We start from the raw sequence: 15,994 nt of genomic DNA, 5'->3' as shown, positions 1-15,994 counted from the left end.
CCTCTGCTCCAGCTTTCTTAGTGTCACGGCCTTAGATCTTGGGGGTGAACTTGAGTGGCACCACGGGGCTCAGGAGGCCAAGGATCCCAGCCGCCTCCCTCCGCCTGCAACCTCCAGGCCTTCTCGCCGGCTCCCCAGCAGCTTGAACCTCCCAGCTCCAGCTTGTTGCCTGTTCTGTACCGTGGGCCCAGACGGACCCCCTCTTCACACTTTACCAGGAATCACAAACCACCACTGCATCCCCTCCAGTCCACTAGACAGTCCCCAGCCAACCCCATGGCAGAACCTCTGACCACCAGTGACTGGAGAGCAGACAGACCTGCAAGAGCCCAGTGCTGGCCCGTCAACACCTGAGGCAGCAGCTCAGGGTCAAAGTCAGCCCAGGCCACTGGGAAACCATGACTGGGCAGTGGCCTCAGGCCCAGGGTACCACGGATACACGTCACCCTGCCCTTGCTTCCCAACTTTGCCTGATGATGTAAAACAAAATACAGTCTTACCAAAGTTAACATATAAGCACTCTTAAAGGATTGATGCTTTTGAACTGTGGTATTGGAGAAGACTCTTGAGAGTTCCTTGGACTGCAAGGAGATCCAACCGGTCCATTCTGAAGGAGATCAGCCCTGGGTGTTCTTTGTGGAAGGAACGATGCTAAAGCTGAAACTCCAGTACTTTGGCCACCTCATGTGAAGAGCTGACTTATTGGAAAAAACTCTGATGCTGAGAGGGATTGGGGGCAGGAGGAGAAGGGGACGACAGAGGATGAGATGGCTGGATGGCATCACCAACTCGATGGACCTGAGTTTGGGTGAACTCCGGGAGTTGGTGATGGACAGGGAGGCCTGGCGTGCTGCGATTCATGGGGTCACAAAGAAGTTAGACACGACTGAGCAACTGAACTGAAGTTAAAGGAATCTACCTTGTTCCTTGTAGGTTAGAATAAAGCTTTCACACGTTTAAGTTCTTTAAACCTAACTCACACCTGGGAATAAAGCCCCACCAACAACAGAACTTCTGAAATTTGTCAGGGAGGGAAAAATGCCAGAGCCAGGGCTCCACAGAAAGTGGTTTATTGCTTTCAGAACAAAGAAGCTCTTAAAATTTTTTTTTTTTTAAGTGAAGAAAATGCTTTTAGAACATTAAAACTTTTTCGAACTTTTTCTAAAACTTCTTCTAAGAAAAACGCGTTTTGTCAGCAGCTGAAGTAGGCACTTCAATAGAGAGAACTCTGCAGAGGCAAGCATCTGTGCTGGATTGCACAGCTTCTGCCCGGGGGGTCCCCGTGGACGCAGTCACCTGCTCAGAAGCGAGGCTTGCGCTTGCGGCCGGTGTACTGGGTGTCAGGGCAGACCTCCCTGTGCCAAGAGAGAACAGGGGAGGGAAGGACAAAACAGGCTCAGCAAAGTGAACTATGAACCCCTGGGACCCTGGAGGCAAGACAGTCCCAGGCCCTGGGTGGCCAAGCCCCCCTTCAGCCCAGAACCCAACCCCTCCAGCACTCACTTGCCCTGCCGGCGGCGGCGTGCCTTCTTCTCCAGGACCCATTCTCGGCTCTTCCTCACCACACCCCGTCTTGCTATCCTGTACGGGATCCTGTATGGGGACACAGCTGTCAGGAAGGGGACAGAGCAGCCTAAGCTGGCACCCAGGTGTAGCCGGGCAGAGAAATGTGGCAAGTCCCCCTGCCAGGCAGGCGGCCTCTGTGGTCCCCATTCTGGACAGCCCCTTCCTGGTGACACCTGCTGGGGCCAGAGCAGCTATTCAGCAGGAGGTGAGGGTCCCCCTCATTTGCAAGTATCCTCAAGATTGGGAACCGTGTGTTAGGCCTACATACAAGTGCCTGCGGGGCAGGCAGGGGCCAAATTACTTTGGGGCCAGGATCAGCTCATAAGAGCCTATCCAAGGAGGGACTCTCCTGGCGGTCCAGGGGTTAAGAATCCTCACTTCCCCTGCAGGGGACGTGGGTTCGATCCCCATGGCCAGGGAACTAAGATTCCACATGTTGTGCAGCATGGCCAAAAATAAAACTAACTTTAAAAAAAAGACCCCAGGGCTTCCCTGGTGATCCAATTGTTAAAAATCGGCCTGGCCGTCCACACAAGTTCGATCCCTGGTCTGGGAAGATCCCACATGCCATGGTGCCACAACTACTGAGCCCGCCCTCCGCAACAAGAGAAACCACCACAATGAGAGGCCTTTGCACCACTACTAGAGAGTAGGCCCTGCTGCTGCAGCAAGGGAGACCCAGCAGGACCCAGCACAGCCAGACAAAGACATTCCAAAAACACGGCCTAGCCAAAGCAAGCTGGGGATTCCAGCAACTGTGAATGTCCGAGGTAGGAAAACACGGCTGCCCAGCTCACAGCAGCCCCGAAAACAACCCTCAAGAGTTCATCTTGGGCTCCAGTCCCGGCTGAGGAGAACTCTTCTCTTCAGCTCTACGGGAGAGAGGCCCTGAGAAAGGGCAGAGGCCGAGTCCTCAAGGCACATTCCCCACCTGGCAGCCGGAATGAAACTGTTTTCAGCGATGACACGCCACGGAGGCTGTCTGCCATGTGAGCAACCGTCTCGAGGTACCTGGGTGGGCCCAGCCCGTGGGTGTTCTACAGCGGGTACGAACCAGCCCTGCCCGTGAAGAGTCCACGGCTGGGCAGGGGCAGCGACCACCCACACCTGGCCGAGTGCAGAGAGGCCAGGAGCAGCTGAGGGAGTGAGGTGGGCGACGAGTACGCCACCGAGCTTAAGCCACTGTAAGTATTTCTTCATGCAGGAGATGGGGCAGAGTCCAGACAGGAAGCAATACATGAAAGCGAGGCTCTGAGTTGACTGAAGGGGAAGGTTAGGGAGTAGAAGAGTCTTGGTGCCTAGAGCGACGGGTATAAGAAGGGGAGGGTCCCAGGGAGAATCTGAGAGTCCGCTGAGGATCGAGTCATCCTTGGAAGTCTACTCCAAGCCAGACTGCGTGACACAATCTTCCTGCTGCTACGTCTCATCTGTTCTAACCCAGTAATAAAAGTCAGATTAAAAAAAAAAACAACTCAGATTCCCACTTGTCTGAACCAGTTCATGGAGCTGTGAACACCAGCAAGGAGCGTGCCCTCTCTCCAGGAAGCAGCAAGACCTTAGACCAAAGGAATGACATACTCTAGACTTTAGGGTGTAGAGACAACAGTTCACAGAAGAAAGTTAACAGGCTCAGAGTGAGGGGGCAGGAGTCCAGTGTATTAGATGCAAAGCAGGAAGCAGCTAAAGATGCAGGACTGAACCCCAGGAGTTCGTAAGGAAGGACAAGCTCCAGGGTAGCACAGCAAATGGGGGCAAGATGTGAGCTGCAGGAGGGTCGATGGGAAAGAGTCATCAGGAGAGTCACAGGGGCAGCAAGGACGGCGAGCGGTGCAGACCACAGGAAGAGGTAAGTGGTGTCCACAGGCAAAGGCCAGAGGGGACGGCGCCTACGGAGCGCGCAGGTGATGAGTGGCAGGGCGGAGGCCGGGTGGCGAGGGGTGAGGAATACATCGGTCAAGCAAAGTTGATGGGGTGGGGGGAGGAAATTAGAAATGAGTTGGCAAAGGTTTAGAATACCTTTTCTTAATTTATCTATGTATTGGATTGGCCAAAATTTTCACTTCTGCAAGATGTTATGGAAAAACCTCAATGAACTTTTTGGCCAAAACAATATTTCTAAGAGGCTCAAATGTGATCAGACCAAAGTGACAGCACCTGGAGCAAAGCCCCATCAGCCCACAGCCTCCTCCCCACCCTTCCCAAATCGGAGGATTTCAAGGGGAAGAGTCTGTAGGGAGACAGGGTCTGAGCCAGGCACCGCGCCAAGTCCTGCACAGACATGCCCTCGACTCCTCAACATGCTGCCTGAGCCGGGGGCACAGTCCCCCTCGCCAGATTTTTAAATGAGAGATGAGAAACGGCTGCTGAAGGTCCCACAACTTACCTAAGTTTACAGCTAGGACATGTTGTCTGTAGACACCGCTGTGAGGACAAGAGGGAGCCTAAGGTGGACGGAGGGAGTTAAACCACTTGAATTTCCCTGTGAAGCAGGAGATGGGACCGCTTGCTGGGAGCAAGTGCTGGGTACCTTGGAGGAGAAACAGCAAGGAGAGCGCCCCCAAGTCCCCATGGGGAATGGGCTGAGGAAACTAAGGGAGATGAGCCTGAAGGGCCAAGGGGTCAGGAGGCATCAGTGCGTGGCAGATACGAGGACTGGACTCATGATTTTTCATCATCTCTGGGCCTTTCTAACTCATCCTTACTCCGCCTATTTTTCCTCTTTGATGTCTTAAAGTCTGAAGACCTTTCACTCTAATCAGAATGAAGAAATAACCTCCTTCTTTACTCTTCATAATCATTTCTCCTTCAACAAATACTAAACACCTTTCGCTAACAACACATTCTTCTGGTGTCAGGTATACAAGTCCCCACCGAGTTTTCACTGTAGTTGGGGGTAGAAATAATGCCATGTAATCAGGTATTTCTGATTCAGAGCTGTGAACAGTGTTACGGAAGTAAAACTAAGAACTCAACTGAAGATACTGAACAGGAAAATCGCAAGATATGATGTACACTTTTAAAAAGCAAAAGAGAAGGATCTGTCTGGCTGCACGGCCAGGGGAGACCAGGGACGCAGCTTTCAGAAACCGGGGCAGTGGGGATGGAGACCACATAGGTATGGGGGAAAGGGGTGGACTGACTGGATGTGAGATGTAAGGCAGGCAGGAAGGGTAGACAACAGGAAGGATGGAGGAAGGAAGTTTGGGGGTGAAACCAAGGGCTCTGTTTTGCTCTGGAGGCCTGTGGGAAGTCCAGGTCTGGACATTCAGGAGGGCGGGTGGTTTGGAAATCAGAGGTGGGATTGAGACCAGTGCTATACACGTGATGTTCTCAACCTGGAGCTGGTGTTTAAGGCAGCAGCACGGAGAGAAAGGGGGTCCAGGCGGAGCTGCACAGTGAACGGAGAAGGACCAGCCAGGGAGGTAGGTAGGAAGCCAAGTGAAGAAAGCGTTAAGGGAGCAATTGGCTGCCTTAGCTCCTACTTACCAAGCAAGTTACAATGAAGATGGAGAAGGGAAAAAGGCTCATGGGTTTGCTAAGACAGGCTTGTGGTGGCAAGAGCAATTTGCGATGAGACAAGCCTGAGCCAGGAGAGGACGGAGAAAGGCAGGGGGCCAGTGCGAGGAGTTCTGCCGCAGTGGGAGCCAATAAGCAGGGGTGGATATGCAGTGGCAGTCAGGAGCCGTTACAGGAATAAGGGAGGATCTTTTTTAAAGTCGGGATAAACTGCGCAGCACTGCCACGTGCTGAGAGCCATGACTCGAGAGGGTGAAGACGAGGATGCAGGGGGACAGGGAGCTGCAGGAGCCACAGGGAGGGGGCCTGGGATCCAGGGGACAGAGGCAGCCTGGGAAGGAGGGGGCCACCTGCTGCCCATGGACGTCCAGCAGGGCTCTACTCTCTCAGCCAGAGGCAGGTGCAAACGCCATCCCAAAGGGTTGCCCAGTCCCTTCTCCACCTTGCTGTCACTGCCACATCAGACCCTGAGAGACTTGGCGAAAGCAGAGACATGGAAGAGTCTTGCTGCCTGAACCTGGGGACGGCGACCATCTGCCCCGAGTTGGCGCCTCTCACCTATCAGCCGTGAACGTGGACTCGGCAGGCTTCTCCTCCTCGGTATCTTCGCTCAGGCCCTGCAGAGACCAAGGTGCTTTCTGGTGACATGGAGATCTCTCAACCTCCCCGCCCGCTCCATCCCGAAGGCCTGGCACCCAGGCCTGTGAGTCCTTCCAGCAGGTCCACGGCCTAACCCCACAGGAAGGGAACCCCAGACAGATGGGCCTACAAACTCAAGGGCCCTCACCTCTGGTAGAGAGGTTGAAGGTCCAGAAAACAAACACAGGTAGAACCTGAAATGAGAAAACGAAGAGTGAGGGCTGGGCTCGGAAAGCCTTAAGGGACAAGTGAAACCCTTACCCCACCCCGCCACGAACAGATGCACACACCGGGCCCCAGTGACCCAAGCCAGCACTGCTCTGGTCAGTCACTGGCCTGTGAGGGCCAGCCCGCCACCCTCTCTCCTGCTGCACGGGCGCACCCTGACCCCCGGCACTCACTTCTTGGCTTTGGCACTGTTGGGGTAGTCCACCACCACACCGCCAGTGAAGCCGGCCCTGGTGGCCTGGGTGGTGATCAGCTCCAACTGGGGAGAGAACGGCAGGGAGTCAGGCAGGGCAGCCGGCTAACAGCAGCTCTCTGCTCATCCCCCGGGCCCTCATCTGGTCCCAGGACGGACCTCGCCTGGGAGAACTGAAGGTCTTTATTGACTGTTCCCAATTCTGAGTCCCCAAAAACCATGCAGGGAAGGTGCAGGCTGGAGCCAGCCATGGCAGACACCTCCCTCGGGGATCACAGAACCACCAACCACCACCCCCTGCCCCGTTTTTCTCACTTTCTACCCCAGGGACCCACCTCCCCACTTAAATCTCCGGCAATGAATGATCACCAGCTGAGAGCCAGACTCATTCAGGGACAGCTCGATATTTGTCCATCGGAGTTGGTACCTCTGACCTGCCTCTGCTCGTGCATCACACTCCACAGCATACAACTGTTAACATCCCCTCCCCCACCCCCATTATTTCTTCAGTTATGGACATCAGTAATACCAGAGGGTCTGTCAAGAGGAGACAAACACCCTATCCCCCACCTGCCCCAGGTACCCCTCCCTCCTTAGGCCATAAAATGGCCGGCGAGGAGGACCACTCTCAGCTCCTCCCTTCCCACCGAGCAGCCTAAGGTGGCTTGTCCTGTCACTTCCCAACAGCAGAAGGACAGGAGAGTGAGAAGCAGGACAGTTGGACCTGTTCTGGGCTCCCCCTACCTGCATGCACCCCGACTAGCCAAGGGGCTTACCTGCTCTGAATTCTCAGGGTACAACTGCAGGACAGCTCGGCCTCCACGCACCTGCAACAGAAACGTGGTGGTCTCTCAAATAATCCGTGGGGTCCAGACCCAGATGCTTCCCCTTTTCTTCTTCACAAAATACTTGTTGAGTTCCCACTGTGTGCAAGGGATACTGTTCTTGGAGGTGGGAAAGAGCCATGAACAAAAGAGACAGTCCCCAATGTCTGCAGCTCAGGCAGCTAATCCACAGCAGATTAAGTGCCAAAAAGATAAATAACTTAGAACAAGGGATGGTAAGTGACAGAAACTATCCAGCTTACTTTCAGGCCTCTCTCTAAGGGACACTGGAGCAGAGGCCTGACTACAGGATGGAGGTGGCTATGGAAATGTCTGAGAGGAGAACATTTCAGCAGAGGGAAAAGTAAACACCGAGGCCCTCAGAACTTCAGGATTAACCCCAGAGCCTGAGCAGAGAAAAGACTACATAATGCACAAGACTAGTAAGCTATCTGCCCAAACCCACTCTAGAAGAGTCAGGGGTGAAGGAAGGTGACTTAAGAGCACCAAGAAACACCTGGATCTGGGACCTCCCCAGTGGTCTGGTGACTAAGACTCTGCCCCCAATGCAGGGGGCCCAGCTTCCATCCCTGGTCTGGAAACTATTAATAAATCCCACATGCTGCAACTAAGCCCAAAGACCCTGGGTGCTGCAACTGAGACCTGGCACAGCCAAATTTTTGATAAAAGAAAGCAAACACTTGGATCCAAAAAAAAAAAGAACCAACAGATTTTTAGGACTTAGAATCTCACTCTAATCTAATCCTAGTAAACAATGGAAATCAATGCCATCATTTCTAAAGATGAGATAAAGCTAATAAGAGGTTCTCTCACTAGTAAATAGCCACCCTGCTCTCCTCTCTGAGCACTGGTGGGAGGGGGAAGGAAGGTGGGAGCTGGAGGATGTGAGCTCTGGAAAGTGTTGTGTGTGGCCTCGATATGCCATCCCTGTCCTTGATCTGGGGAGTCCAGGCCCCCAAGCCAACGTAGGATTAAAATTCAGCAGCATAGACACAGCAGTTGTGATCAGTCTCAGATTCGGTCATCAGTGTCTTTGCATTTCACTGGCGTGTCGGGTCCCCACCCCACCCCCTTCTTTTAAGGCTGTCCACTGGGACAGCATTAGCCACAGTAAGGTCCTGCCATTCTGTGTCCTTCCCATGGGGTGCCTCTGCCTCATCACGCTATCTGCAGGACGAGGGAGGGACAGGGAGATCTCGTAACTCACCAGAACAGAGTAAAGAGAAGAGAAGAAGCAGTACAGGCGCTTGGCAGGAATATCAGACTTCTTGTTAGCATTACAGAGCCACTGCACTGCAGAAATGCTGCAAGAGGAAGAGACCACATCAGGAAAGGGAGCGACATGCACGGCCCACCCCTGCCTCTTTGTGACCAATGCCACATTCCTTAGTCTCCAGATGAAACCCTCCTGCCCACAACTCTGTTGGCACAAGCACCTCGGATCATTATCTTACAACACTGGACCAAACAGGGCCTCCAGAAGGTGAGCATGAAAGGTTTCCTTGCTGCCAGTCCAAGGAAACACATCCTCAAACTTTCTCACGCATCTCAAGTTTGGTTCAGCATCACTCAGCAGGTCAAGGCTCTCCCTGCCACCTACCCCTTCATACCCTTCCTCCATTCAAAAGAAATATGCTTCCGGCTTCCACAAAGCCATTCACTCTCCTCCTAAATCATTTCCTTCAACTCTACCTGCTAGGGGTCTCCACGATCCCCAGATTTAAAACTTCAAGCAGGGATTTCCCTGGAGGTGCAGTGGTTAAGAATCTGCCCGCCAGTGCAGGGGAAGTGGGTTCAATCCCTGTTCCAGGAACTAAGGTTCCATATGCCACAGGGCAACTAAGCCTGCGAGTCACAGGTAAATATCCTGCATGCCGCAACTAAGACCCAACGCAGCAAATAAATATTTAAAGAAGTAAAACTTCAAGCAACGAATATGCCCTCTTTTCCAGTATTCCCCTCCTCACTGCTGAGCACACACATAACACAGAACCCCAAACCCAGTTGGTGTGCCCAACTGCCTCTCCCAGCTTTTACGTCCTTCCACCACTCTCCTGGGTCAGCATTTATTATCACTTCGATTGCTTCAACAACCGAACTTTTCTCTTGCATCTTCTCCCTTAAGTAATGTTCCTATAACACAGACCAAGTCTCATCACTCACCAGTGCTCCATCAACAACTACTGAATAAAGACCCAACTTCTTAGGATGGAGTAAAAAGCTTTCTAGGAACCAAACCCACATGATCTCAGCTTCCAGGGAATTTCTCATTCATCGCTACATCAATGAGATGCCTTTTTCCCACTCACTTCTATGCCTGTGTTCACACTGCTTCTTCACTCTGAAACCCTCTCCCTTGGCTCTCCAAATCCCTTCCAGCCTTCAAGGCCCAGCCCCGGCCCCTCCTGCTCAAAGTTTTCCTGTGCTCTTATTTCTCTTCATAACTCTGGTGGGTCCCCAGACTTCCTAGTGTACACCTCACCCTGGGGCTCATGTTTAATAACTTGGTATACATCTTTCATTTTTCAGCCACAACGCACATCATGTGGGATCTTAGTTCCCCGACCATGGATCGAACCTGCAACCCCTGCAGAGCAAGTGCAGAGTCTAAACCATTGGACTACCAGGGAAATCCCCTGGTCCACACCTTATAGCACCAAAAAAACTATGGAGAGTCTTAAAAACACGGAATTTTATTTCCATAAACTCCATAGCATGTAGTACAATTTCTTACATGTAACAAATGTTGAGACAAAAATGCTGGCCAAACCACCTTCTCCTTTTAAAAACAAACTAAAAATGACTGCTTACTGCTGAAACACCCAAGATCATATTGCTGGTCTTTGACTCTCTGCAGCTTAGAACATCTCACCTGATCATTACTAAAACACGGTTGCTATCTTTGAAACGTTTTTTCTCCTCCAATCTTGTTTCCACATATATGTTAATCACTTACCCTAAAAAAACATTTGAATGTAGATTTGTACTCCTCATCCAGGTTCTTACTGTGTAGCCCTACAGCTCAATCTATTATCATAGGAAGGTCTTCGCCTCCCAGATAATGATTCAGCTTTGACATCCTCTCCTAGCCCCTACTTCCACCCCAGCAACAAAACACTAAACCAAATACTCCACAGAGCTTACCACAGAAGACAAAGAACAACTTCATGTTTCTAACAGTAATTAGAACAAGACCCCCAAAGTCCTCTCTTTTGTGTTACAAAACTACTCCTATGATTAACTTGTCCTGCCAGGTTCAGGCACCAGGGTATATAGATTTTTCTGCTTTGTGCGTGTAGCAGGGTGGGGGCTTCTGAGCCTCTGGGAACTATCTTGTGGGTCCCAGCAGCCATCTTGTGGGCCCAATGTTCTAAAATATGTTATCGAAGTACTATGTACAACACACTCAAAGCCTGACCCTGACTCCTCAGAAAAGACTCCCAAGCCACTGAAAAGACTGGAGCCTGAGGGCCACTCTCCACTATAAAACTCCTTGAAAAGAAGTCAACAAGATGGAGGCTGGGGCCCACAAGATGGCTGCTGGGGCCCACAAGATGGCTCCCAGAGCCATCTTAGAAGCCCTCACACACAAAGCAGAGAAATCTATACACCATGGTACCTAAACCCAGCAGGACAAGTTAAGCATAGGAGTAGTTTTGTAACACAAAAAAGACTCATCTGGGGGGCCTTGCTCCGATCTAACAGACCTGAGAATCCTGGGGAATGTGTATATTTATGTATTCTGTACAACTCTGCTTTGGGAAGCACTGACCTGCAGGACTAAAAGCAGGAAATGAAGACCCTTACCTGATACAAGCATCAAAGGTGCCCGGTTTGAAGGGAATGCCCTGACCCATGTCCCCCAGAATCACATCTCCCTGCGTCTCACGGTCCAAGGCCTCATCTACATTGGAAAAGAGTGGGTTAGGAATCAGGACAATCTGCATCACCACTCCAAACTCATGGAAGGGTGTCCACCCCAGTGCTAAACAGGGCATACTTACCCAGCATGGCAGGGCTGATGTCAATGCCCACCCAGTAGTGCCCCTCATCTGAGAGGTAATCACCGCTCAGGCCAGTACCGCAGCTGGAAGACAATCAGAGACTCAACAGTGTGAGGACCAAGGACATCCCCTCACCTGGACTGTCTGAACTGGGCCCCAGGATCTCACCCAATATCCAACACGTAACACGGCTTGTCCTCGGGCACACAAAGAAGCTCCAGTGCCCGTCCAGTCATCTTGATTTGGACGTCAATCATCCGTGAGCTAAAAACACAAGAACGTGGTAAAGGGGTTCTGGGCTAAAACCTCACCCAGACCAAGAAAAGTCAAAGGAAACAATCATCCTGAGGTACTCTTTCCCAGCCAATAAACTGCACGATGACTATTTAAAAGTAACCCCCAAAGACCATGTAGTACGTGTTATTCTACTGTGACACAGATTAAACTGTACCAGCTGCAGAGCTACTATGAAGGGAACAAATCATTTACCTCATAACGCATCATTTGGTATTTTCAACTCTACCAAGCTCTGACATCCTCTTACTTAAAAACATGTTTTCTAGAAGAATTATCCACTGTAGCTACTCCCATGTAGAAGGGTCAACAATGCACAGTAAAAATTATAACAGTGCTCTCCATGAGAAATACAACACAAGCCACTCAGGACATTCTTGAGTCCCTATTTAAAAAGAAACTAAATACATAGAGTTAACTGTAGTAGTCCTTAACCTAACCCAGTATACTCAATATTATACTTTACTTAATCCAATATGCTCAAAATATCATTTTAATATGTAACATAAAAAAATTAATAAACATTTCATTTTCTTTAGAGACATACAGTAAACATTCTACGGGTATTATTTCTCCCCCCTACAGACAGTACTGATAGTTTACACATCACCACTCCGTCCTACCTAATTCTTCACATGCTTGAAATAAGCTGTCACCTTAAACAAAGCAGGTATGATCACTCCCTTCCTAATTCTAAGATTACCGAGACCCAGAGAATTTGGTTTACTGAAGAGTTGACTTTGACGGTGTCAACAATGGATCAATTCAAGTTTCTTCCTTCCGCCACCCCCAAATTCTGCGTGCTTTCCAAGCACCTCCGCATTCAGGGCAACTTGCCGGTTCCCGACCCCCGATACCCAGCAACATCCAGGCTTCCCTTACTTGCGCACGTATTTCCGGGCTTCATTCTTGTCGTAATACTGCAAGAACGAGAAAAAGGTTGGGGGGGAGTCGGGTAAGATATCAAGACACGGACGCCCTAGGAGAAAAGAGAGGGGCGGGGGTGGTCACAGCCCTCACCAGCTCCGGAGGCCCGCGGAGCTCAGGTCTCCGCCCGCGAAAAGCCATCACCACGCCTCAACAGCAGAACTCGAGCGAGTGGCTCCGGAGCCCGGTTTTTATGTCATCGGCCGGGCGCCCGCCCCGTAACACGCATGCTCCACCCCCCCCCCTCTCCCCGCCTTCTCTTTTACTCGATTGGCTACAGGGCCGACCGGCTGCGAAAAACGCACGTCTCCCATTGGCCAGTTTATCTTGCACTGCCCGCCAGATTCACTCAAGATGGCAGCCCGGCGCGATCTGAAGTGGTCGCAACTGTTACTGTGGAGATTGTGGCAGCCCCGGGGGGTTCCCCAAAACCCGAGATCGGGCCTGGGCCCAGAAGCGAGGACTTATACCCGGAGCGACGGCCCGTACTCGCGCACGGCGCTCTATGATCTGCTCGGCGTCCCCTCCACGGCCACGCAGGCGCAAATCAAGGCAGCTTACTACCGGCAGAGCTTCCTCTACCACCCGGACCGCAACTCGGGGAGCGCTGAGGCTGCCGAGCGCTTCACGCGCATCTCCCAGGCTTACGTGGTGCTGGGCAGTACCACCTTGCGTCGCAAGTATGACCGCGGCCTGCTGAGCGACGAGGACCTGCGCGGTCCGGGTGTCAGGCCTTCCAAGACTCCCGCCGCCGACCCCGAGACGCCTCGTACCCCTCCGCCCGGCCCTCGGGCCCACGGCCGCGGTCCGGCCTCTCCGGGAGCCAAGCGCACCATGTTCGACTTTGACGCCTTCTACCAGGCGCACTACGGTGAGCAGCTAGAACGCGAACGGCGCCTGAGGGCGCGCCGGGAGGCCTTCCGCAAGATGCAGGAGGACCGGGCCAAGAAGGGCTTAGGCTGGGACGAGACCCGAGACTTGGCTTTCGTCCTCGTTCTGCTCACCGTCTTCCTCATCGTGAGCTCTCGTATTTAATCGGAGTGGAGGGCAGGGGAGCAGCCCCCAGCCAACACCCCCCCGCCCCACCCCACCCCCAAGAAAATGGCCCTGCGTGTCTTCTTGAACCCCTTGCCTCCCATTGTCTACCTCTGCTGGGGCCCGAAGGAACTGCTCTCCCCGTTCTGTTGCCCACCTGTCCAACTTAGCCATTGACCTGCACGTCCCTACCCCCGCCCCGCTCCAGAAAAGGAGGCTTTTCGATGCTCGAGAAAACAGGCCCCTAATGAAGAGTCCTGAAAGCCTGAGAGTGAGGGGTTTTCTGGAGGCCCTGGGGTGCCTGCTTCCAGATGTTGTCAACTTCTGGAACATTTGCTCTGGCTTTCTTGTAAAGCTCCAAGCAAGACTCGTCTGCTCCTGCCCCGTGCGTGTAGCGTGGGGCTCCTGTGTAACCTTGAAACGTGCAATGTGACCAATCGTGGCTGTCCAAACGAAAAAATCTGGGGTCTTACGAAACTTGCCTTTCTGTGAGTTCCCCAAGCCACAGGTGAGACCTGATGTAGGATAAAGTTGTAATCCGTGGGAACTTGGCCATTCTTGGGTAGTCAGATCCCACTTGGCCTTCTGTTGGTGGCCTCTGGGAGTGGGAAAGAAAGCAAGGTCATGAGTCTTCCTGTGCCCATACTTGTCGAATATATGACCTTGCAGAAAATTCATCTGTGGGCATGATGGCAGGGGAGCAAATTGTTTGCTCTTTCGAGATCTGTCATACTTGATTATCCATGTTCTAGTAGGCTCAGTGATTAAAATATTGATGTCGGTAGAGCCAGATTTATCCTTGGGACACTGTGCCTGGCACCTGGTCATTCCTTGACCAGCCAGCCTCATTGCTAACTGTGCAGTTCCTCCCCTCCTAGAAACAGAGCAACAAAAGCGGAGGTAAGAGTTGCGTGAGAGTGGCCCAGCCTCCCATTCTGCTGGTAGCGCTTATCACAGGCCCCACAAGCCAAGTCCTTGAAACATGGCTACTTGAGGCTGTGGGAACTGGGGGAGTTTGAGTAAACAAGATTATTGAGGGAGAGGAGGGACATGTAGAAATGCACTTCCTTATTCAGAGCTAACTGAGGCCTTTTTTTCTTTTTATGGCTGCACAGCTCAGGCATGTGGGATCTTAGTTCCCCAGCCATGGATCGAACCTATGCTCCTGTCTCAACCACTGCATCCCCAGAGAAGTCCCCTCCCCCCGTTTTTTCCCCTCCTCTGTTCCTAACTGGTGCTAAACAAGTGGGTGATCACTTGCTAGAGCTGTTGTAATCCAGCCCTCTTAACCCTGAATCTCTGCACACGGGGTGTGGATTAGCTGTGAGGCAGTAGGAACTCAAGTATGTATGCGCTGTTGAGCAGAAAGCCATGGGATAGGAAAACTTGTGCAGAAGACCTACTACAAGAGTCAGGACCTAAGTCTAGCTTCTAAACGAGGCCAGAGGTGCTTTGCTATATTAACACCAATTCCTGCACTCAGTCTTGTGTGTGCAATTCTTGTGTAATTTGGGTATAAACCCATAGGTGGTTCAACTTGGGTCTTTTCTCTAGCCTTGGAGGTTGGGCGCAAGTTCTTCAGCATGGCTTTGCAGTGACCCATGTAACTCAGTGGTAAGGCTTTAAGCTCACTCTGGTTCAGACCTGCTGGGCTCAGCAAGCCTTGGTTTGAAGGGAGGGGCATGTGTACTTTTAAAAAGAACATTTAATGTTATTATGTTTCATATTTGGAAAACAGGTGGGGAAAGTCTGTTCTTTCAAAGCACAGACAACAGGAAGTGAAGCTTAGTGAAAGGTACAGAGACTGGTAATTCTCAACCAAAGAGTTGGGACTGAACAGTCTGTGCTGCTGCTGCTGCTGCTAAGTTGCTTCAGTCATGTCCGACTCTGTGAGACCCCATAGACGGCAGCCCACCAGGGTTCCCCGTCCCTGGCAAGAACACTGGAGTGGGTTGCCATTTCCTTCTCCAGTGCATGGAAGTGAAAAGTGAAAGTGAAGTCACTCAGTCGTGTCTGACTCTTCGAGACCCCATGGACTGCAACCTACCAGGCTCCTCTGTCCATGGGATTTTCCAGGCAAGAGTGCTGGAGTGGGGTGCCATTGAACAGTCTGTGAGGCAAGATTTCATCCAAATTTCCATCAAATGGGGTTGGGGTTCTTTGGGGTTTTGTTTGTAAAAGCATTAATGGTCTGTGATATCCAGGGCCTTTCTCATTGGCTGTGACATATACCTCTCAAGTTTGTTTTCTCTTGGTGAAGATCACAGCCAAAAATATTCCCTAGGGGCCCCAGAACGTGGAGGTGAATAGAAAATTCCAGAAGGTTTGGGGTGATGGGTCCAGACTCTGTGAAACCTCTGGAACATTCCATGCAACTCCAAACAGGGCAGTCAATAAAATTTATTAACCATCCACCTCTAAGCCTCTTCTTAGGCCTAGAACTAGGCGCCCCACTCCGCCCCCCTTTATTCTCTCTAGTGCTGTCTTGCCTGTTGGGGTTTTTTTAGGCCAGAGCTGAACTCAGAGACACCACTCCCTACCATCCCTCAAACAGTCTGGGCTCATCGTGGGCAAGGAGGTGTGTGGGAGGCTTTCTGAAGTACCCTCCCACACTGGTTCCTGTTACATCATTTCTCTCCCCACCACCACCCGCATCTGTCCATTCTCAGTTTCTTATCTGCCCTTGGGAGGAGAGGGTGAACCAGGCCATGGACATTAGCCCCTGCCTTTCAGGGGCTGCTCCCGTG

At 51.8% G+C, this 15,994-nt stretch overlaps 2 protein-coding genes and 1 non-coding gene across 3 annotated transcripts; 1 reads left to right on the top strand and 2 right to left on the bottom strand.

The window, feature by feature from the left end:
* Positions 1-1,054: 1,054 nt before the first annotated feature.
* Positions 1,055-12,431, bottom strand: BUD23 (BUD23 rRNA methyltransferase and ribosome maturation factor). Its single transcript, XM_005892846.3, has 12 exons — positions 12,306-12,431; positions 12,168-12,205; positions 11,160-11,255; positions 10,992-11,074; positions 10,795-10,891; positions 8,195-8,291; positions 6,919-6,969; positions 6,123-6,208; positions 5,870-5,915; positions 5,641-5,699; positions 1,504-1,593; positions 1,055-1,355 (listed from the first exon to the last, which is right to left on the bottom strand). Exons 1-12 carry the CDS (start codon positions 12,351-12,353, stop codon positions 1,301-1,303), a joined length of 846 nt encoding a protein of 281 aa, XP_005892908.1. The 5' UTR covers positions 12,354-12,431; the 3' UTR covers positions 1,055-1,300.
* On the bottom strand, positions 2,326-2,454 carry LOC138985680 (small Cajal body-specific RNA 20). Its single transcript, XR_011462721.1, has one exon. It is a non-coding gene; the product is annotated as a small Cajal body-specific RNA 20 (non-coding RNA).
* Positions 12,432-12,556: 125 nt separating the features above from the next.
* Positions 12,557-15,661, top strand: DNAJC30 (DnaJ heat shock protein family (Hsp40) member C30). The gene is made up of 2 exons (XM_005892845.2): positions 12,557-13,755; positions 14,363-15,661. Exon 1 carries the CDS (start codon positions 12,567-12,569, stop codon positions 13,245-13,247), a length of 681 nt encoding a protein of 226 aa, XP_005892907.1. The 5' UTR covers positions 12,557-12,566; the 3' UTR covers positions 13,248-13,755; positions 14,363-15,661.
* The last annotated feature ends 333 nt before the right edge of the window (positions 15,662-15,994 follow it).

Source organism: Bos mutus, chromosome 25 (assembly GCF_027580195.1).
Source record: "Bos mutus isolate GX-2022 chromosome 25, NWIPB_WYAK_1.1, whole genome shotgun sequence".
In the NCBI taxonomy this organism is placed as follows: Eukaryota; Metazoa; Chordata; class Mammalia; order Artiodactyla; family Bovidae; genus Bos; species Bos mutus.
Note: the sequence above shows the minus strand (reverse complement) of the source record. Positions and strands in the feature narration are given on the sequence as shown.